Raw genomic sequence first — 24,392 nt, 5'->3', positions numbered from 1 at the left:
AGAATAGTAATGCCAGCACTGTACCTCTATATACAAATATACCAAGTACAGAGAGTAATAATGACAGGACTGTGTATCTATATACAAATATACCAAGTACAGAGAGTAATAATAACAGGACTGCACCTCTATATACAAATATACTAAGTACAGAGAATAGTAATGCCAGCACTGTACCTCTATATACAAATATACCAAGTACAGAGAGTAATATTGACAGGACTGTACCTCCATATACAAATATACCAAGTACAGAGAGTAATAATGACAGGACTGTACATCTATATACAAATATACCAAGTACAGAGAGCAATAATGACAGGACTGTACCACTATATATAAATATACCAAGAATAGAGAGTAATAATGACAGGACTGTGTATCTATATTCAAATATAATAAGTACAGTCAGTAATAATGACAGGACTGTACCTCTATATACAAATATATCAAGTGCAAAGAGTAATAATGACAGACCTATACCTCTATATACAAATATACCAAGTACAGAGAGTAATAATGACAGGACTGTACCTCTATATACAAATATACCAAGTACAGAGAGTAATAATGACAGGACTGTACCACTATACGGTATATAAATATACCAAGAATAGAGAGTAATAATGACAGGACTGTGTATCTATATTCAAATATAATAAGTACAGAGAGTAATAATGACAGCACTGTACCTCTATATACAAATATATCCAGTAAAGAGAATAGTAATGACAGGACTCTACCACTGTATACAAATATATCAAGTGCAAAGAGTAATATTGACAGGACTGTACCTCTATATACAAATATATCAAGTACAGAGAGTAATAATGACAGTATTATACCACTATATTTACATTTTCCAAGTATAAAGTGTAAAAATGACAGGACTGTACTATTGTAATGCAATATATCAAGTACACAGCGTAATAATGACAGGACTGTACCTCTATATACAAATATATCAAGTACAGAGAGTAATAATGACAGGACTGAACAGATATATAGAAAAATCAGGCAGCACGCACCTCATACAATGTAATTGCGGCCGCTTTTACATAGGTGTCTGTGTGACAAGTTCAGGGAACATGTTAACTCCATAGCAACAGGAAAAGGGTGTCCTAGACTTATAAAACATGTAAGGTCAATACATAATGGAGATAGCAAGGCACTGAGCTTTGCAGGTATTGAAATTGTCCAAAATCCCTCACAAGGAGGCGATAGACATTGCCTATTATTGAGAAAAGAAGCCAGATGGATTATACGCTCAGGAGCAATGGCTCATTAGACCGGAACGATAAAAATGATATGAGCGTTTTTTTATAAACATTTTAATTGTTTTGCTTTTGTGTTTTATCTATTTTTTGGTATTTGTTTGTTTTGGAATTTGCATTGAATATGTATATCCGTCTCACCTATGGCGGTATTCGTTAATCCCGCCTAGATTACCCGGCGCATAAGAGGTGGTGCACGAGCGTCACCACGTTAGTGGCCTGGGGAATCAATGTGGCGTGAAACGGCCGTCGGCACAAGTGTTTGTCTGCAGTGTGTGGTTTATATATAAATAAAGACAGGACTGTTCTGCCCAGCAGGGTTAGGGGAAAATTCTAACCCTGCTGATATTCCTGTAGTGATTAATGTTGTAATAGCACCATCTAGCGGTGTTAAATTGTATTGCACCTTGTTTTTCTTGTTTCAAAGACAGCTATATTGTGGCCGGTGCAAAGCATTGTAGGAGTGCAAAGCATCCTGGGAAAGAGAAGTCTCCAGGACACAGTACAGAGCTGTCCTTCTGCATATCTCCTTCTTAAACTCCACCATTCTGATATAAGCATATCTGGTGAGAGATCTATCTTTGTTTCAGGGACATTATCTTATGCAGAGCTGTTCAGCTAGTTATCAGGTCTCAGGGAAGTTGTTATACTGTTAGATGTTAGACATGCAGTCTTATGTTAGGCAGCCATTTTACCATGCGCTTCACTGTTAATGTAATGTTATAGTACATGCAATTCCATGCTTAATATTTATACATGCTATTTGTATTCTTTTAGTTTTACCAATCATCAAATACTCCTGTTTTAAAAGTAAGATTACACAGAACAGTCCTCTTATTTGGAAGACAGGAATGGTTTATGCTGAATGTCAGACTACACACTGTGTGAAACTGTATAAAGACAGAACAAGGACTGTACCTCTATATACAAATGTACCAAATACAGAACATAATAATGACACGACTGTACCTCTATATACATAAATGGGCATAAATGAGCATAAATGGGCATAGCGGCATGACATGAAGACGTTGACGTGCCGCGCTCCCTCCTCCCTCCCACCCGTGTACTATGGGTCTGGATGCTTAGGTGAGACGTGGCCCTCCCCTGTTTTGTTGTGGCCGGGATGTCCGGGATGTCTGGGTGCTGTGCTCCTGTGATAGGTGGATAAAGCTGGGCTGGTCCGGTCCGATCGGGAATGAGGTCGGCTTAGCACCGGCTCCGGTGCTGGGGCGGAGCATATAGGATTCGGCGACATCGTACGTGCATTCCTGGTTTTTCCCTGTGAGAAGAGTGGTGTTGTGGAAGCAGGGGGACCCTCTCACCTTGAGGATGACGGTACAGCAGTGACTCGCAGGTACCTCTTTGCAGCCTTTACAGCCCGGCGGACTGGCAGTAAGTAGATTGTTAAAGGGGCCTGTAAACTGTTAAACCATTAAAGGGGTCTAAAGTTTGCTGAAAAGGGCCCTGCGAGGAGATGCCCTCTGCTTAAATCTGCAGTGGCTGAAGCTGATGCGGGTCTGAAGATAAAAATGTATCCGATAAAAGGCACCGTATGAATAGTTGGGGCCTCTACTAAGAACAGATGGGTATATGTCTATCCTAAATCTTACTGGAAGAAGAGTCTTATCAGCTGTTGTGATAAATGTGGGGCTATAATATTTGACCGCTATTATCCAGCAAGATTTAGCTGTTGGATTTAATTGTGTATAGTGCATCACCAAATAACACCACTCCCAGGATCATTTGTGTTATTATACTCTGAGTATCTTAAATCTCCTGAGATAAGGGGATTTTGAAGAGCTGGGGGCTGAGGTAAAACGGAATCTTGCATTGGCCATCTTATCTGCAGAGTAAAGAGACATTTGATTCTATTTGCTCCTGAAAGATTTTGCTGTTTTTTAGAGTCTCAGAAAATACGGGACTTAGAAAATGAAGGAAAATTGCGAAAATTCATAACTGGAATAAGCGTGAACTGAGCCAGTGTAGAAGAATTACTGTTCTACTGTTTTTGTAGAATTCGGCGGCGAAGGACTTAAGGATTAGGGGATTTTGGGGGGTGGTGGTGGGGTGGGGTGAGGAGAGCGGGGGGGGGGGGGGGGGTGAGGGGGAGGAGAGGGAAGGGAAAAGCCTGGTTTATAAAGATCTGAAGTAGGTGGGGCTCACCTCTGATTGATTAATAAATCGAATTGCTGTTTTTTTTTTTTCTCTTTTCTTCTCCTCTGGCACTCTTCTCCCTCTCCCCCTATCCCTCTCCTATTTCTCTCTGTTGGTAACCTCTCTGTGGAAAACAAGCCTCCAAAGTCATATAACCGAAAATCCTCTGGTATATTCTCACCGAGTGGAGGAAAGGGAAATAGCACAATAACTAGATTAGATAAATACCTTAAATCTCCACAGAAAAATAAAAGCTCACAGAGGGGAGGGGAGGGGGGATTTACAAGTGACAGCAGAATATGTAGAGGGTGAAGGAATGACAGGTAGTGGAGAAAGTATGGAGGAAAGAATTAATTCAGTAGATAAAAGATTTATGGTGATTCTGGGTGCAGTACAACAATCTAACCACTGCTTGGAGGATTTGACTACTAAGATTGCTTCAGCACAGGTTGATCTCACTCTTATTAAAGAGGAGATGAACAAAATAAGGGAAAAAGTGAAAGAGCTGCAGATCTCCTCTGGAGGAATGAAAAAAGAGATTGAGGGAATAAAAAATAGAGTAGAAGTTATAGAAAATGAAAAGAAAACACTCCTAGATAGATTGACTAAAATGGAGGATATTTCCCGTAGATCCAATATTCAGTTAGTGGGATTTCCAGAAGGAGTAGAAAAAGAGGATGCAACTGGGTTTGTTCAGCAATGGCTGAAAGACAACTTTAATACAGAGGTGTTATCCCACTGGTTTCTAGTTGAAAGAGCCCACAGGATTCCGGGGAGGCCCCCTCCAAAAGGGAGCACGCCTAGGGCAATTCTAGCTAAAATACTAAGCTCCAAGGATAGAGATATAATAATGAGATCCAAAAGAAAAAAACAGACGAAGGAAAATAATGGAAGTAATATAGAGATATACCCAGATTATTCTAGAGCAACACAGGCTAAGAGACGCAAGTTTAGAGAAGTAAAGAGAAGATTAGCTGCTGCTCAGATACAATACTCTTTGATTTACCCGACTAAGTTGCGAGTAATATATCGGGATCAAGTCATTTTCTTTAGTTCCCCGGGTGAAACAAGGGAGTGGTTGGATGCTAAGGGGATAGGTTCGTGAAATCTAATTGGAGTACACGGGAAGGGGAGGTGAAGGGGAGGGAATGGGCGGAGTGTAAGAGGTGGGTGAGGTGTTTGATCTGTGCCGACCAGTTGTTGGGAAAGGGGGGAAAGGGGGGTGGGAAATGGGAGGGATGGTTGTCTCGGTGGACCCAGTATACAGTATATAGTATGGAAGAAATATGTGAAAAATCAGGTGGGAGGCTCACATGAGTAAGATTGTGACATGGAATGTTCGAGGACTGGGAGATAAGGCTATAGTTTTTGATATTATTACCAGACATCTCCCGGCGATAGTGGGATTGATGGAAACACATAACACACAGGATAAGATGAATTTGTTTATGAAGAAGTGGGCTAGGTATCAGTACCATTCGTGTTTGTCCACTTACTCATGTGGGATCAGCGTCTATATCCATCGAGACGTAGACTACCTCCCACTTGATCAGAAAATAGATGAGAGGAGTAGATATGGTTTTTTTCATTGTCAGTGGAATGGTATAGTTTGTATTATGGCTTTTGTTTATATACCCCCGCCATTCTCTTTATATGTTATGCATCGCCTGGTTGAGTTTGCAGACTCCAGAACTAAATGCCCTGTATTATTAATGGGAGATTTTAATAATGTCATGAATATTAAGTTAGATAGATTCTCTGTTACCTCCAATGATGAATATGATACAAACCAACAGACATTGTTGGAAAGAATTTGTCATGAATTGTCATTAATAGATGTTTGGAGATACCTCTATGATGATAAGAGGGTCTTTTTATGTTTTAGTCGAGGAAACACGATAATGTCCAGAATAGACTTGGCATTAGTTAGTCCGGAACTATTAGATCAGATTTCTGGTATGAGGTTAACAGTATCTCAGACCATTCCCCAATTTGTCTTACATTTAAAAAAAAAAAACCTATGATAAAAGGTAGAGGATTCCGATTAAACCCACACTGGTTGAACCTAATTGATAACGATGAAGGTATTAATATAGATATTAAGGAGTATTGGCGAGTCAACTTAGGCTCTACACAAATATGCTACGTTTGGGACGCTTTCAAAGCGTACCTGCGCGGGATTCTCAATGGAAAAATCAAGGGGTTGAAAGGAGAATTTGTTAAAAAGGAGAATGCGCTGGGAGAAAAAATAAAAGCAATACAGGAGGAACTGCTGAAAAATAATTTGTCTGAATTGCAGAATCAACTTGAAGAGGCTAAAATGGCACTTTTTAGTGAGTCTGGAAAACCGGGAAGATTATTGTCAAAGTTAGTACAAAACCAAAAGGAAAGTAATAGAATTAAGAGCGTTAAGAAGAGAGGTGGTGGGATAACATCTAATCAGGGTGAAATCGAACGAAATATTATGCAGATCTTTACTCCTCGGAGAGTATAGGGAATGATAGAGATATAGAATTGTTTCTTGAGGATATTTTGCTCCCTAGACTCTCTAAGGAGGATAGTGAATTTCTGAATGGTCCTATTAGGTGGGAGGAAATATTGGAAACTCTTAAATCCATCCAGGGCAATTCTACACCTGGTCTGGATGGTCTCCCGTTCGAAATATATAGAAGATATGGAGAGTCTGTTCTTCCATTTTTTTTACAGGTTCTGAATGAATCAATGGAGAAGGGTAGTCTCCCTGCATCTCTATCGGAGGTTGTAAAAACTCTGGTAAGGAAAAAAGGGAAGGATGAGAGTATGGTGGAGTCATATCGACCCATCTCTCTTTTAAATACAGATTTTAAAATATGTGCCAAATTATTAGCATACCGTTTGAAAAAAGTTATAGAAAAACGAATCCATCCAGATCAATCAGGGTTTGTACCAAAACGTCAAGCCCAAACAAACATTCGATGAGCCTTGCTGAATATCCAGATTGGTAGGGGGGGCGCCCACTCCATCCTGTCATTGGACGCCAAAAAAGCATTTGACAGGGTTGAGTGGGCATACCTCTGGAAAATAATGTATGAGATGAATCTGGGAGATAAATTTATTAAGTGAGTACAATTACTGTATAGCCACTCTATAAAGTGAGGATAAAAGTTAATGGAGTGATATCAGAGCCTGTTACGCTACAAAGAGGTACTAGACAGGGGTGCCCCCTCTCCCCATTATTATTCGCTATATATGTTGAACCCCTTGCCTGTAAGGTCAGGGCAGATGACAAAATCAAAGGGTTTGGGGGCAGGGGTGTATTCGATAAAATATGCTTGTATGCGGATGATGCTTTTTTTTTTTGGAAGAGGGGGCATCCACACTGCCCTGTTTAATGAAGATAATCAATCAATTCGGACAAATATCTGGTTTTAAGGTAAACTGGAGAAAATCGGTGTTACTTTCAATAGGACATGAAATAGCTCAAAACTCCATAGATATCAAAATATTAAAATCCACGGACTCATTTGAATATCTTGGAATAAGAGTGAGTTTGAGGATTCAGGATTATATAGAACTTAATGTTTCCCCGCTTCTGAATAGGGTTAAAAGTAAAACACGTATTTGGCAAAAACTCCCGATAAGACAGGCGGATCGAATCGCCCTTATTAAAATGGTTCTTCTACCCCAGATTCTATATGTAATATCATCATGTCCTGTGTGCATAGGGGACCATTTTTTTAATGCATTGGAAAGATTGATGAATGATCTCATATGGGGGAGAAAAAGGGTTAAGATGAAACAAAAATATCTGTGGCTAAATGGAGAAGATGGTGGTCTGTCCGTCCCCTGTTTTCGAGGTTATTATTTTGCCTCTCAGTTGCAGTGGCTAATGACAGAGGATTGTGGATTGTATCAATATCTGGTGGGAGAGTTTGTAAGTTTTCAATATAATATCTTCAGCTTTCTTGAAGCTGGGATTATCAAAATTAAGGGAAGGAAACTGTCCAATTAGTCATATGATGCACTTAATATGGGTTAATACAAAAAAATTACTGGGAATAAAATATTTGTTAGGGTTTACCCCTATTTGGGGAAATATTAATCTTAGTAAGTTTAAAAAATTTGAAGATTATGTATTATGGGAAAAAAGTGGTATTAAGTTTGTTTCACAGATTATGATTGAAGGGAAGTTTAAAACATTAGAGGAATTTGGTCTAAGTATGGAGTTAGACTTTCTCACGCGGTTTAGATACTTTCGGCTGAAACATGCATATGATTCAACCGAAAATAAAGACTACTTAATCACTAAAGATTCGGACTTCGCAGAATTTTGTTATAATAGTAATGTTACTAAAGTATCAATAGCACAGATATATAAGAAAATAAAGAGGGGTTTGGGTAGTGTGACTAAATTTAAGAGTGAAAGTAAATGGGCACAAAAAATGGATTTGGACACTATAGATTGGAGATTTAGTTATAAAAGTATGAAAAGGGTTACTATATCTAGTAATTTTCGTTTGATACAGTTCTTTATCCTTCATCGAACATATACAACTCCTCTTGTGTTGAGTAGGATGTATAAAACAAAGGATTCTAGATGTTGGAAATGTAGTATGGAAAATGCTGATTTCACCCATCTAATTTGGTACTAACCTCTTATACAGTTCTATTGGACTCAAGTATTTAAAGAACTTACTAGAGAAACTGGTAGAACTCTGCCATTGGAGATTTCTGTAGCTGTGCTGGGATATATCCGGGGGATAGGCTTGGATAAAAAGAGTGTTGCGAAATGGGAAAAAGGATTAATGATGGCGAGGGTCATCATAGCTAGGGAGTGGGGTGCGGATAGACCACCAAATATTGTAGAATGGAAGAACCTTTATGAGAGAGTTCAAAGATATGAGTATTATTGTAAGGGAAAAAGGGGAAAAAAAAATAAAATAAAACTAATTAAATAAATAAATAAGGACAAAGGGAGAATGTGGTCCCCGATATGAGATTATGAAATAAATTTTTCCTGGGGAAACCGAAACAACCTAGGGGGGAGGGTTGGGTAGGGAGGGTGTTTTTTTTTTCTTTTCTTTGTGAAATGGAATAATGCTTTGACGGTAAATATGATATTGTAAATGGTAATTATGTAATAATTTTATAATGTATGTATTTTTCTATACTGAAAATAAAAAAATATATATATAAAAAAAAAAGTATTGAGCATAATGATGAAAGGATTATGCCACTATATTTACATTTTCAAAGTATAAAGTGTAAAAATGAGAGGACTGTACCATTGTAATGCAATATACCAAGTACAGAGCGTAATGACAGCACTGTACCTCTATATATAAATATACCAAGAACAGAGAGTAATAATGACAGAACTGTACCTCCATATACAAATATATGAAGTACAGAGAGTAATAATGGCAGGACTGTACCTCTCTATACAAATATATGAAGTACAGAGTAGTGTTCAGCGAGCATGCTCAGTCGAACTGCTGTTCAGCTCGAGCATCGCTATGCTCGGCACATCCGAGTGCTCGCCGAATACTGTGGGTGCTCGAGTACAATTTAATACAATGAAAGTCAATGGGAGACCCAAGCTTCAAACCAGACACCCCCTGCTCTGAAGAGAGTGTCTGGTTCACAAAAAAAGGTTAGAAATTGATGGAAACCCCATCAAAATGGTTTGAAAACAGCATTAAGAGGATGGCAGGATGCGTCTTGGACTCCTATTATCTACGACATACAATAGACAACCACACAAAGGCTATATGCCAAAAGCTAGGTATATGCAAGCCATCAATCTATCCATGAGACAGATGACAGGCTTAGTCAGCATACTTTACACTGGCAGCTTTGTGCACTATGAGACATTCCAAACGAGCTCTCATCTGACTGAGAGCCAGTAAGTCTCAAAGTTACTTCAGATCTGTTGGATGGCTTGGGTAGACCTGCGCACCTAGATCAATTTCATTAGGGAGACAAACAGTTTTCTGATTGTCCTAACATAATATTCAATAACCTTTATATACAGTTTTGTCATGTAAAAACCCATTTGCATAAACATGGGCATATGGGAAAGACATTTCAGCTGAAAAACCATTTGCATGGAAAATTTGCGATCTACACTACTCATGAACAGCGCCATCTATTGGTTTCATAGTCTTATGACAAGAGTAATCGTCTTGTCATAAGACTATGAAACCAATAGATGGCGCTGTTCATGAGTCAGAACAGCGCCATCTATTGGTTTCATAGTCTTATGACAAGACGATTACTCTTGTCATAAGACTATGAAACCAATAGATGGCGCTGTTCATGAGTCAGAACAGCGCCGTCTATTGGTTTCATAGTCTTATGACAAGATTATTAGTGTAGCCTTTTGCATGGAAAATTTGCGATTAAAATTTGCGATTATAATATTTGTGATCTACACTACTCATGAACAGCGCCATCTATTGGTTTCGTAGTCTTATGACAAGACGATTACTCTTGTCGTAAGACTATGAAACCAATAGATGGCGCTGTTCATCTTGGGGCGCTAGTAAGTGGGGCACACTGCTCAACAGAGTCCACACACCGTGTAGCACTCAGCCTATAATAGCCTGCGCTAACACTGAGGTGTATATAGTATTGCTGCTATCATTCACACATCTTCTAGCACTTTATCTGCGGTAATATAAGCTTACTAGGGTGTATCTGAGGACTATTGCCATGCTTGTAATGACTCATAAACAGCGCCATCTATTGGTTTCATAGTCTTATGACAAGACTATGAATCCAATAGATGGCGCTGTTCATGAGTAGTGTAGATTGCAAATATTCCAATCGTGAATTTTTATCGCTAATTTTCCATGCAAAAGGCTACACTAATAATCTTGTCATAAGACTATGAAACCAATAGATGGCGCTGTTCATGACTTATGAACAGCGCCATCTATTGGTTTCATAGTCTTATGACAAGAGTAATCATTTTAATAATATAATACAATATATCAATCGGCACTGCGGTTTGAAGTAGAGTAGCGGTGCACGTGTCTCAGGACTGGCGTCCCGTGTAGATAAGGAGAAAAGAGACCGGCACTCGCTTGTTTAGATAATCTTGCTGTGATTTATTGTCACATTCCAGTGACGTGTTTCGGCATACAATCTGCCTTTGTCAAACTGATTAAGAGTAATCGTCTTGTCATAAGACTATGAAACCAATAGATGGCGCTGTTCTGACTCATGAACAGTGCCATCTATTGGTTTCATAGTCTTATGACAAGAGTAATCGTCTTTACCTCTATGTACAAATATATCAAGTACAGAGAGTAATAATGACAGGAGGACTGTACCTCTATATACAAATATACCAAGAATAGAGAATAGCAATGACAGGATTGTACCTCTATATACAAATATACGAAGAACAGAAAGTAATAATTACAGGACTGTACCACTGTAATATGGGGAAACAGCTCTCCTTGTCTGAACACTGTGTGGTGTGATTAAACGAAATGTTCTGGACTGACATTCTGCTGTTTGGCCACAAGATACCGCTGTTTCCTAACACAGCAACAGACTGCACATATATCTCCATATTCATGAGAGAGGTGGGGCTGAAACAGAGTTTGGGGAGAGGAAGGAGCAGCCTTCTTAGAAGGAGGCTGTGAGAGACGCTGAGGAACTGTGTGAGCAGTGAATCTGATGGCATCCAGGTGTGAGAGCATCCCTCAGATACCAGAACTGCAGCTAAGTGAAGCTTATCATGTCCAAGACCCTGATCCTGTCCAGAGAAAGGAAGATTGCTGCCAGAAACGCTGATGAGAGCTGAGGAACAAAGCAACATAAACTGTGGTACCGCATGCTTGTTGGAGAGACGTTTGTTCCATTCAGAGTCACCAGCGGATGCAAAGCAAACCCGAGTCGGTAAGATCGTGCACGCACCTCATCACAGTGTTGGCGCCTAGAGACCAGGCCTGTAGTTAGTTAGTTAGGGTCTCTGTTTGTGTCAGGCAACAAGTGTTACTACTGCACATTTCAAGGACTACATAACTTAAAGTGACATTTCACATTGGAGAGCTGATAAAATTCCCACAAACTCAAGCCAGGCTGCTGTTTTGCTCACAAGGAATACTCAGGCACGTGCTACAGGACCAGTTATGGGAGGGGGAATACTGTAGATCTGTGTAAGATTGTAAGCTGTTGTGCTGCACTGCAGGCTAGCCCATACCACACACCCATACAGTGATTCTTGTTCTTTTAGGGTAATAACAGGTAAGGTGTGGCAGTTTAGTTGTGCCCGCCAGTAGGTAAATTACTGCTCTTACCTCCTGCATCCATCGGAGGGTGCCGTGCTGTGCAGCACAATGGTCTTAGCCTTCGGGCTGGGTGTATGTAAATTTAGTATCTCAGCATTTGTGGTTGTGTTTATTGCCACATTTAAGTAAAATTCTGTTTTGGCAAAAGCTGATGTCGGGGTTGCTTTCCTCGTTCGTAGCTTCACTGTATCCTGGAGAGCCCACCCTGATACACGGTTTACATCTTGGCATAGTCGGCAGGATACAGCGACCGTTATGGATGGGAATGCGGCGGGAGACCGTCCCCCGGCGCCAATGGCAACGGTCCAGGATACATCTTAGGGTGCAACTTGCCCCAACAACGCTGATACAGCTTGACCCCGACATGGCCGCACCAGTAAGGGGGGCGCTGTTGCGTCATCTGACAAAATTTTACAATAAAAACATGACGTTGCAGGACTGGACTGAAAGTGTATGAAGTGCGGTAAGAATGTGTAACCTGACCCCCGAGCTGCGGGTAGAAGTTACATTGGGGGCTCTAGAAGGTCACGTCAGACGGACAGTGATGGTAAGGCCCGAATCCGAGATAGACACCCTATAGAAAATATTCTACCTGCTGGAGAGAGCCCAGGGGGGCGTGCTAAAGTAGTGCAATTGCAGAGCCACTTCTTCAACCGACCACAGGAAGAGGACGAGACCCTGATGCAGTACTCCAATGCCCTACAGGAGACGCTAAATGAAATACAGCGGCTAGATCCAGAGGCCATGGAAGCCTTTCCGGGAGGTGGACCAGCTACTATTAGAACAGTTCATAGTGGGGCTCTCCAACAATCTCTTACAGGACAAATTTCAAGGGATGACCCGGACGATGGCTGACATGACATTCTACAGCATCTACCTAGCAGCTGTGGAGATAGTGGAAGAGCACATGCCTGTGGGGGCGAGAGTAGCGAGTAGCACCCATTCTACAAGGGACCGGTCGGGGTCTGAAGACTCAGAGTCCTTTAGGAATGTGGTCCAGGCCCTGCAGACAGAATTGAGAGAAGTTCGGCTGGAAGTGTCCCAGATGAAGGCAGAATCTCCCCGGCCTCCGGAAATGACCCCGGCACCCCGCACCACTCCACCCAAGATAACTCAGGTTTGGGGGCATGTCAAAAGAGGGCCTCTCTGTTGGGCTTGTCGACAGTATGGCCAAATGACCAGACAGTGCCCAGAACAGATGAAGTCCGAGGTGACGTTAAACTTCCTACTGCCGCAGTAGCTGGGCGTCCTGCGGCGGTACACTAGAAGTTAAGCCCTATGCATGAGGAACACGACCTGTATGCCAGCAGCCCCTTTATGGAAGCCGAGTTGGAAGGCCAGAAGGTACGCTGCCTAGTTGATACAGGGTCGGAGTGCACCCTTATGCCTCTGGAGTTCTTTGAAACACATTTTGGACATTTGATGGAGTCGGAAGACGGAAGCGTCATCAGGCTGACGGCTGACAATAACAGAGAGATGGACGTCTCAGGGATAGTCTGGATTAGTGATGGCCTTGCGGTTCGCCTGGCGGTCGGTTCGCGGCAAACTTTGTGCGTTCACGATCCGCCGAACATATGGCGATGTCCACGCGTGCCATATTCTTTTGCATTGCGCCAAACTTTGACCCATGACACATCCATCAGGTGGGACAGGACAGCCAATTGAGACGTTTCAGCATATGGACACACCCCCAACCCTATAAAAAAACCCGATCTGGCAGCTATTTTTCATTATGTGTTTTGCCAGTGTAGGGAGAGGTTGCATTTTGGAGCAGGGACAGGCTGTTAGGAACTTAAGGACACCAAACGCTAGTTAATAGGGCCACAAAAGTCCTTTTAAGGACTGGTAACGTTGTGCTATCGATAGGTGTGATACACAGAGGGGTGTGATATGATATACTTTCTAACATAGAAAGTATATTATAGTGCATTTGTATGCTTCCAGAAAATACTGATTGAGGGCTGCGATCTATCAGCTTCCACAAAATAGTAATAGAGGTTTTCCATATACCTGCGTCCACAAAATTACTGCTTGAGGATGATATACCAGCTTCAACTAACAACTGATTGAAGCCTGACATATATCAGCTTCCACAAAATAGTGATAGAGGTTTTCCATATACCTGCGTCCACAAAACACAGATTGCGGGTTTTGATATACCTGCTTTAACTAACAACTGATTGAGGCCTGCCATATATCAGCTTCCACAAAATAGTGATAGAGGTTTTCCATATACCTGCGTCCACAAAATTACTGCTTGAGGATGATATACCAGCTTCAACTAACAACTGATTGAAGCCTGACATATATCAGCTTCCACAAAATAGTGATAGAGGTTTTCCATATACCTGCGTCCACAAAATACAGATTGCGGGTTTTGATATACCTGCTTTAACTAACAACTGATTGAGGCCTGCCATATATCAGCTTCCACAAAATAGTGATAGAGGTTTTCCATATACCTGCGTCCACAAAATTAATGGTTGAGGGTGATATACCAGCTTCAACTAACAACTGATTGAGGCCTGCCATATATCAGCTTCCACAAAATAGTGATAGAGGTTTTCCATATACCTGTCAGGAAGCAGGGGGTGTTACCCCTACTCAGGGACCGTGGGCACGGCGCAGGGCACGGGTTCCCATTCAGCTCGGTAGAACACCTGGTGCCCGAAGTGTGGGCGCTCGAGTCGCGCGGCGTGTGCGCATGCGCAGTACGCAGGCTGCGCGCGCATCCCCAGGAGCATAGCGTTCCTGCATTATCCGGCTGTCAGGTGTGAGCCTTGCTGGGGGAGGTTCCCAGTACACACCTTCCATCTTCCTCGCCTGCCATTGGGGATCAGGGGGTGGTCCTACCTTCCCTGGCTATAAAGACCTGGCCTGAGCTCTGGTTCATTGCTGAGTTATTCCACCTTATGGTGAACACCTAGCCTCCCTGCGGATCCTCCTATTTGCCTGTTGTTCCTTTGTATCCTTCCCGGTTACTGACCCTTGGACTGTCTTCCACCTTTGAACCTTCGCTGCCTGCCTCGACCCGGATTGGACATTGACTACCCCTCTTGGATTATCCCTAAACTTGTACCGCGTTTCTGGGCTGTCAGCTGCTTACTGCCAGTGGGTTCCTCATCCCACTACTGGCTCCCTGGGACGTTTGACAATACCTGCGTCCACAAAATTACTGCTTGAGGGTGATATACCAGCTTCAACTAACAATTGATTGAGGCCTTCCATATATCAGCTTCCACAAAATAATGATAGAGGTTACACCTTCACCAACCTAAAAATCAATTTCCAAAAATCAGAGGCGTTCAACATATCTTTGAAAGGCGCACAAGAATCTGCCCTGGCCACTGCTTTCCTTTTAGATGGTCAGTGGGAGCAATTAAATACCTGGGAACTTGGATTGCAAGGGATCTGAAAGAGATCTATAGCAGAAACTTTACCCCTCTCCTTAGCCGGATCAGAGAAGATCTGAATAGACGGTCCAAAGGTCTATATACTTGGTTTGGACGGTGTGCAATCTATAAGATGAATTTCTTACCACGTCTGCTATATATTTTCCAGACTCTCCCTATACACTTACCTTCAAACTTCTTCGTTGCCGCTCATCGCAACCTTTTCAGGTTTATATAGGCGGGACGTAAGCCGAGACTACCCCGCCTTTTACTACAGGTTCCAAAAGAGCAAGGGGGACTGGGGTTACTGGACCTCCGTAAATACTATGCGGCTACCATGCTACAGTGTGTGTTGGACTGGTGCCTTCATACCCCCTTTAAACAATGGGTTACCATTGAACAGTCATGCTCCCAATCCCCCTTGCTCTATTGCCTTGGACGATAACTAAGACTCCACAGACGCTATCGACTCATCCTACCATAGGGCCAACTCTACACCAATACCATATAAACGCTATTAAGAGTGGGATCTCACCATCTATTCCCGATCCTGGGTCACCCAAATTTCCTGGTGGGCTGGTCATCTGGCCCTTTCACTCAATGGAGATTGGGGGGTAAGTGTTGAGCCCCATTCTTTAAAACAGCGGGAAGATGGTTTACACAGACCGAACTATTAAATCAATCGGAACAATGCTCTCTGGGCTCATGGAAAGTCAGACAACTTTCACATTTTCTTTCCTCTATTCCTTCATCACCGAACTTTGATAGATCCCTCACATCTTTTGAAAAAAAACATGCATTGGCACAGGTATATACCGACACTCCCTTTCCGAATTTTATAAGGAGCTAGAGGTTCAAAACCCGGGTTTCCGCCCCTCATTCGTGAACAATTGGATAGCTGACTTAGGAGTGAACATCCCCTCTGACCAATGGCCCAAAATTTACCATTACACACATAAGTCATCGATCGCTAGCAAATTCCAAGAAGCAGCTTATAAATTAGTGTCTAGATGGTATTATGTCCCGACTCGTCTTCATAAAATGTTTCCGTCAATGTTGGCATTGTGACTCAGCTCAAGGATCTCTAATCCATATTTTCTGGCACTGTAGCAAACGTAGACAGTTCTGGGAGTCGATACATATTACCATGGCTTCTATGTTCTCATTTTACCCCCACCCATACTGCCTCTTCTCTCCCCCCCCCCCTTATGTTGTCAGTTGTGGATACATACTAACTTTAAAGTATAGCTCTCAATGTTATTTGGAAGGAGATGTTTAAAGCATTGTGGTTTATACGATTAAGACCTACCTACTCAACTAGTTGGACACCCTATAAGACTGATGTTGATTTAGCTCATTCTATAAGTGGCATTTTGTACTACTCTACATGCATCTATGAAACAGATATCTGCGATATCTACTTTCACTTGCTAAAAACAAAACATGTTTCTTGTTTATTCTGTATTTCCTACACTTTATAAATAAAGAATAAAAAAAAATAATAGTGATAGAGGTTTTCCATATACCTGCGTCCACAAAATACAGATTGCGGGTTTTGATATACCTGCTCCTACTAACAACTGATTGAGGCCTGCCATATATCAGCTTCCACAAAATAGTGACAGAGGTTTTCCATATACCTGCGTCCACAAAATACAGATTGCGGGTTTTGTATATACCTGGTTCAACTAACAACTGATTCAGGCCTGCAATATATCAGCTTCCACAAAATAGAGATAGAGGTTTCCCATATACCTGCGTCCACAAAATTACTGCTTGAGGGTGATATACCAGCTTCAACTAACAACTGATTGAGGCCTGACATATATCAGCTTCCACAAATACTGCTCTTCTCTAGGGACTTTGGCACAGGGTCATTCTGAAAATGACAGGCAGAGGAAGAGGCAGGCTTTTCTGCAGGGGTAGTAGGGGTCGGGCAGTAGCACCAGGCCGGAGCCTAAGTGGAAAGTTGGAGAAGTTGCGTGCTATTATGTCAAAGGACGCACCAGAGTTAGTTGAGTGGCTCACTCAGCCTTCCGCTTCTGCACCCTCCTCATCCTCTGTATCTGCATCCTCCTCACTCTCTGCTGTGCGCACCCCCAAAGACACCACCACCACCATAGTCCCTCTACTCGAGTCAGAAGAATTATTTTCCCATCCATTCCCAGACTTTACCGATGCGCAGCCATTCTTGGCATCGGCTGAGGAAGAGAAGGTAACAGCAGTCTGACGACACTACCCAGATCAGCCCAAGGAGGGTGGTCCCCGCTGTTGCTGCTTACTCAGAGATCTCTAATGTCAGTGGTGGTGAAGGTGACGATGACGTGTCGATGGACGTCACATGGGTGCCCACAAGACAGGAAGAGGAGGGGAGTTCAGAGGGAGAGACGGAGAAGCAGGCGGAACTCGCAGTGCACAGGAGGCAAAAAGCAGACTGCAAATGTATCTGGAGCGAGCCATCCACCATGCACGGTCACATCTTGTGCTCCCAGGAAGCTGGCACATGGCTCCGCAGTGTGTTTTTTTTTTAACGTGTCAGCTGCTGACAATAGTGTTGCCATCTGCAGCCTGTGCTGTCAACGCATAAGTCGCGGTAAGCCCAACACTCACCTAGGGACGACCACCTTAAGAAGGCACCCATCACCGAGCCTGGTGGGAGCAATGCTGTCAGAACCCACAAAGCCACACTTCTGGCGCTCCACGTCCTATCTCTTCTCCTTCTCCTCTCTCCTCCCATTTGTCCTCCACTCCACCTACCACCGTGCCGTCGCCGCGTTCATCTGGCACAAGGCCGGCTTCTGTGGCCCAAATGTTCGAGCGTAAAAAAATGATAACGCCGGATAATCCTCTTGCCTAACGGCTGACCGCTGGCTTGTCGGAACTGCTAGCCCACCAACTACTTCGTCCCAGAGAGGAATGGATGTGACACTAGGTATGAATGTGCTGAGAGACCTAGGCCATCAACTCTATGCCAAAAGAAGGGCCGAAGTATTGGCAATGGGCCACCACACACCGGCCAACCCAGAAGGGTCTACAAAAGATGGTGAAGAGCTCTAGTCTGCGAAAGAGCAACATGTCCGGTCGGCCCATTGGACACGTGAAGGTGCCGCGGAGGACCTTGGTGAAGATCCCACCTCAACAAGAACAAATATTGATGCTGCCGTGGGGGCTGGACAACAGCTGAATGGACTGGAGGTCCTGATCGAGCCAGTTTACCAAGAGGAAACACAGACTCGCCCACTTGTAGCCCAGTCCCTCGCTATTGTAAAGGATGGATGTGTGCCTATACGCGGCCTCAACGTTGAAGACTGCGAGTTAACCGTTCCTGGGAATACCTTGCTGGCCAAAGTGTATATGTCCGAAGGGGGACATTCCTTGAAGAAGGGGTTTTACGCTACAGCCAGATAGGAGATCAGCCGGGACCTATGCTGTAGAGGTCCATCAAAGGGAGACCCCAACAGTTGAGTGGAACAGTCTAGTGATCATGGCCCGGATGGGGGTGGACAGCAAGACCCTGACTCCAGGACAACAAAAGTTTCTGGATGACACCCTTTGGGAATTTCAGGAGGCGTTCTCGAGACATGATGAGGACTTTGGGTGTGCTTCTACCATCAATCATAAAATCCCCACCGGCAATGCTGCACCGATCAGGGAACGTTATCAGCAAATCCTGCCTAAAATGTACCAGGAGGTGAAAGACATGGTGGCCAGCATGTTGGAAAACCGGGTAATCCAGGAGAGTCAAAGTCCTTGGGCTGCTCCAGTAGTCTTGGTGTGGAAGAAAGATGGGAGTCTCCGGTTCTGCGTGGATTATTGGAGGATGAAGGCCCAGACCGTCCGGGATGCCTACCCCCTTCCGTTGACTGAGGAGTTGTTATCCGCCCTGAGTCATGCGAAGTTCTTCTTGACTCTTGACCTTGCCAGTGGGTATTGGCAGCTACTGGTAGCCAAGAAGGACAAAGCGAAGACGGCCATCATCCTACCTATGGGACTCTACGAGTTCAACCGGATGCCATTCGGCCTTTCCAATGCCCAGGGAACATTCCAGGGGTTGATGGAGCACTGTCTGGGAGATCTCAACTTCGAGTCGGTATTGATATACCTGGATGACATAATAGTGTTTGGGGTCTCCTTTGAGGATCACCTCCAGAAGCTGCGGCAGCTCCTAGCACGGCTGCGAGACTGTAGGCTCAAGATCAAGCCCAAGAAGCGACAACTGTTTCGCCAGCAGATAGAGTATTTAGGACATTTGGTCACCCAGGAGGGGGTGAAGCCGGCCCCCAGCAAGGTGGAGGCCGTCCAGAAGTGGCCCCAGCCGAGTACACTATGAGAGGTGCAGGCGTTTGTGGGACTGGCCGGCTACTGTAGAAGGTTTATACCCAAATTTGCTCATTTTGTGGGCCTGTTAAACGAGTTATCACTGCGGGGGGTCCGAAGAATCATCCTATCGAGTGGGGACCACGGCAACAAGAGGCCTTTGAAGCAGTGAAGGAAGCGCTGACCAGTGCCCCGATTCTGGCTTATGCGCGGTTCGACACCACATTCCTGCTGTACATTGACGGAAGTCTACATGATCTGGGGGCCGTGTTATCCCAAGTCCAGGATGGACGTGAGAGAGTCATTGCCTTTGGTAGGTGGTCCCTGAGGGAGTCAGAGCGCAACTCTGACAACTATAGCTCCTTTAAATTGGAACTACTGGCACTGGTGTGGGCCATGACCGAAAGGTTCGTGGAGTACCTGACAGGTGCAGAGGTGATCGTGATGACAGACAACAAACATTAGCACATCTGTAAAATTCCAAGCTCGGTGCGCTTGAGCAGAGGTGATTGGCTCGTCTTTCTAAGTACCAATACTGCATCAAGTTCCGGTCAGGTAGGGAGAACAGCAACGCCGACGCACTCTCCTGTAGGGTTGTCGGCTCAGAGTGCCGATGAGGAGCTAGAGGACACTGAAACTTCTGACCTTGGTTGATTACCCATGTTCCAGGACATGGCACATTCAAGTGGAGTGGCGTCCAGGATGCCAATGGTGCTGGGAAAGATTGGGAGAGGATCCAGAATGGTTGCCCGGACCTGTGGAAAGTGAAAGAATGGTTCCGGAACAAGATCTGGCCTCGGCCAGAGAAGTGGGCACGTCTAACTCCAGAGGGCCAAAAGTTGTTCAGGCAGTGGGATAAGCTGACTGTTACCCAGGGCTTCCTGTGTCGGACCATATACTTGCAATCAGAGTTGTAGTACCGGCGACCGATTGTCATCCCCATGTCATTGGGCCCGGAGGCTGCCCGGGAAGCCCATGAGAGGGGTGCCCATTTTGGGTGTGATAAAACGTTTAAGTGGCTCCAGCGGCTAGTATACTGTTCAGATTTGGCAGACATGGTGGCCGAGGCATGTTTAAGTGTCGTCCCTGCGGGCTGAGTAAGAGTACTGAACAGCGGGCTCCTGTCCAGGCCATCCGCCTCAGCGCTCTTAGAGCTCCTTATGATCGATTATGTACAGATTGGGTACTCTACCTTGGGACACTCATACTGTTTAGTCATGATAGATCATTTCACAAAGTATGCAGTGGCTGAAGCGGTCTGCAAACACTTTATACAGGTGTTCAGGTGTCCACGGAGGATACATTTGGACCAGGGGGCATGTTTTCAGGGTACTCGAATGAATGAGTTGTACCAACTGTATGGGATAGAACGTTTCCGGACTGGTGGGTTGTCCCTGCCCCAATACCCACAGAGGCTCCAGCCGTGGCAAGTTTGCCATCCAGGGAAAGTGTTGAGCGGTCAACAGCTTCTCTCCCAATAAATGTGCCTGACGTTCCCAGTGCTTCTGAACCTGTCACTCTACGAAGGTCAACGAGGCCCAATGCTGGTGTGCCCCCACAGCGTTATGCCCAGGATGAGTTTGTATAGGGAGGGTTGCCGAGGATGACAACCTCTAGTTGGGGTGGCATGTGAGATGGGGAAACAGCTTTACATGTCTGAACACTGTGTGATTAAATTTAATGTTCTGGACTGACATTCTGCTGTTTGACCACAAGATGCCACTGTTTCCTAACACAGCTACAGACTGCACATATATCTCCATATTCATGAAAGAGGTGGGGCTGACACAGAGTCTGGGGAGAGGAAGGAGCAGCCATCTTAGAAGGAGGCTGTGAGAGACGCTAAGGAACTGTGTGAGCAGTGAATCTGACAGCATCCAGGTGTGAGAGCATCCCTCAGATACCAGAGCTGCAGCTAGGTGAAGCTGATCGTGTCCAAGACCCTGATCCTGTCCAGAAAAAAGGAAGATTGCTGCCAGGAACGCTGATGAGAGCTGAGGAACAAAGCAACATACACTGCCTGTAGTTAGTTAGAGTCTCTGTTTGTGTCAGGCCACAAGTGTTACTACTGTTCATTTCAAGGACTCCATAACTTAAAGAGGACCTTTCATCAGAAAATAGTGTGTTAAATTATTATCCGACCTTATGGGGCTGCTCTCACTGATGTCCGGACACTTTTTTTTTTTCAAATAGACCCCCCGTTCGGCACTACGCTCTCCGTTAGTTTCGTCGCCTCATATGCAAATGAGGCGACGAAGTTATAGTAGGCGTTGTTCTCTAAGTTCTGGTGGGCGCGGTTATGCGCTCCCTGGCAGCGAGCGCATCCAATCGCAGCGCCCTGCTCTTAGCCAGGGAGAAGGAGCTCAAGTTCTCGGGAGATTCGCGAGAACTTGAGCTTCTAGACATCTGGACCGAGTGCCATCTTGGAGTCCCCAGCGCGATGCTTTGTGGTTGTGTTTATTGCCACATTCAAGTAAAATTCTGTTTTGGCAAAAGCTGGTGTTGGGGTTGCTTTCCTCGTTCGTGACTTCACTGTATCCTGGGGAGCCCACCCCGGTACACAGCTTACACCACTTTTATACAAATATACCAAGAATAGAGTGTAGTAATGACAGGACTGTACCTCTATATACAAATATACCAAGAATAGAGAATAATAGTACCGCTTGCTCAATAAAAAGAACCCTAATTCTATTCCAACCACTGGGTGGTTTTTGCGCCGTGGGATATTCCCTTTTCTCTATTTGAACTACTAGCTCTCTGAGGGATTCCAGGCATCCTTGAACAGAAGTATTCATCCCGGGCTGCATACCATCCGCTGTGAGGGGCTTGTGCCAACCTGATACATGTCTACATTAGAGTTGTGCTTAATATAGCACAACTCTACCAGGTGAGCCTCCATTCATTGGAGATACTACTTTTTTACCTATTTAAGACGTTATTACCCTATGGTGCGCCATTTTTTGTTCTACAGTGGAACGAAGCCTGCTTTTATTAAGAATAGAGAATAGTAATGACAGGACTGTACCTCTATATACAAATATACGAAGAACATAGAGTAATAATGACAGGACTGTACCTCTATATACAAATATACCAAGAACAGAGAGTAATAATGACAGGACTGTACCTCTATATACAAATATACGAAGAACAGAGAGTAATAATGACAGGACTGTACCTCTATATACAAATATACGAAGAACATAGAGTAATAATGACAGGACTGTACCTCTATATACAAATATACCAAGAACAGAGAGTAATAATGACAGGACTGTACCTCTATATACAAATATACGAAGAACAGAGAGTAATAATGACAGGACTGTACCTCTATATGCAAATATACGAAGAACAGAGAGTAATAATGACAGGACTGTACCTCTATATACAAATATACCAAGAACAGAGAGTAATAATGACAGGACTGTACCTCTATATACAAATATACGAAGTACAGTGAATAGTAATGCCAGGACTTTAACTCTATATACAAATATACCAAGAACATAGAGTAATAATGACAGGACTGTACCTCTATATACAAATATACAAAGTACAGAGAAAATTAATGACAGGACTGTACCTCTATATACAAATATACCAAGTACAGTGAATAGTAATGCCAGGACTTTAACTCTATATACAAATATACCAAGAACATAGAGTAATAATGACAGGACTGTACCTCTATATACAAATATACAAAGTACAGAGAAAATTAATGACAGGACTGTACCTCTATATACAAATATACCAAGTACAGAGAGTAATAATGACAGGACTGTACCTCTATATACAAATATGCCAAGAACATTGAGTAATAATGACAGGACTGTACCTCTATATACAAATATACCAAGAACATAGAGTAATAATGACAGGACTGTACCTCTATATACAAATATACCAAGAACATAGAGTAATAATGACAGGACTGTACCTCTATATACAAATATACCAAGAACATAGAGTAATAATGACAGGACTGTACCTCTATATACAAATATACCAAGAACATAGAGTAATAATGCCAGCACTGTACCTCTATATACAAATATACCAAGTACAGAGCTTAATAATGACAGGACTGTACCTCTATATACAAATATACCAAGAACATAGAGTAATAATGACAGGACTGTACCTTTATATACAAATATACCAAGAACATAGAGTAATAATGACATGACTGTAGCTCTATATACAAATATACCAAGTACAGAGCGTAATAATGACAGGGCTCCACCACTATATATAAATATATATTTTTCTCTTTTACCCATTTATTATCTCAAGCAATAAAACTAGATCCAACAGAGAATCCTGATTAAGTGGCACACACTCACCAGTTGTATGGAAGTTTCCCATCTCTTTCCAGTGTGGCAAAATTGATGAATGTTCCAGCCCCACATTCCCTAAAATTAAGTATCAGTTAAGTTATTAATTAAAAGTTTAGTAATAAAGTGACCAATGCTCATGATACATTAGTACTGATTGATTGATAAACCAACTGATACATTCATTGTGACGCCATGTTCATGCAGTATAATACAAGGCAACTTGTGTTGTATTCCTTTTCTTCTGCAGCATTTTCAGCTGTGTAAATGCCTGCAAAATACCTACTAAATAGCTTTGTTCGGCCACCTCTGGCCACGCACTGCTAGACTTGATTGACAGGGCCAGGCAGTGTTCATGTCATCCTGCCTGGCCCTCAGTTCAGGTGAAATCTCCAGCCATTTAGTATGTGGCTCAGGTATAGTGAAGAAGGGATGCTTGCCGGCTGTGGACATCCTTACTGCTCCTGCGGTGCATACATTACAGTACACCATCTCCTCCTCAGTGATGCCGGCATCGCTCAAGTTCGCAGCTGGCGAGCATCCTTTCTTCAGCCGAACTCAGAGCCAGGCAGGATAACGTGAACACTGCCTGGTCCTGTCAATCAAGTCTAGCAGTGCGTGGCCAGA

At 43.4% G+C, this 24,392-nt stretch overlaps 1 protein-coding gene across 4 annotated transcripts in view; it reads right to left on the bottom strand.

Moving 5' to 3' along the window:
- Positions 1-24,392, bottom strand: part of PTPRO (protein tyrosine phosphatase receptor type O) — a 127,168-nt gene that overhangs the window by 34,331 nt on the left and 68,445 nt on the right. For all 4 annotated transcript variants that reach the window (XM_040435111.1, XM_040435120.1, XM_040435129.1 and 1 more), the window contains one exon: positions 23,775-23,843. In XM_040435111.1, the coding sequence (XP_040291045.1) occupies positions 23,775-23,843 (69 nt within the window). The remainder of the gene's footprint in view (positions 1-23,774; positions 23,844-24,392) is intronic.

Source organism: Bufo bufo, chromosome 1 (genome assembly GCF_905171765.1).
Source record: "Bufo bufo chromosome 1, aBufBuf1.1, whole genome shotgun sequence".
Lineage (NCBI taxonomy): Eukaryota > Metazoa > Chordata > Amphibia > Anura > Bufonidae > Bufo > Bufo bufo.
Note: the sequence above shows the minus strand (reverse complement) of the source record. Positions and strands in the feature narration are given on the sequence as shown.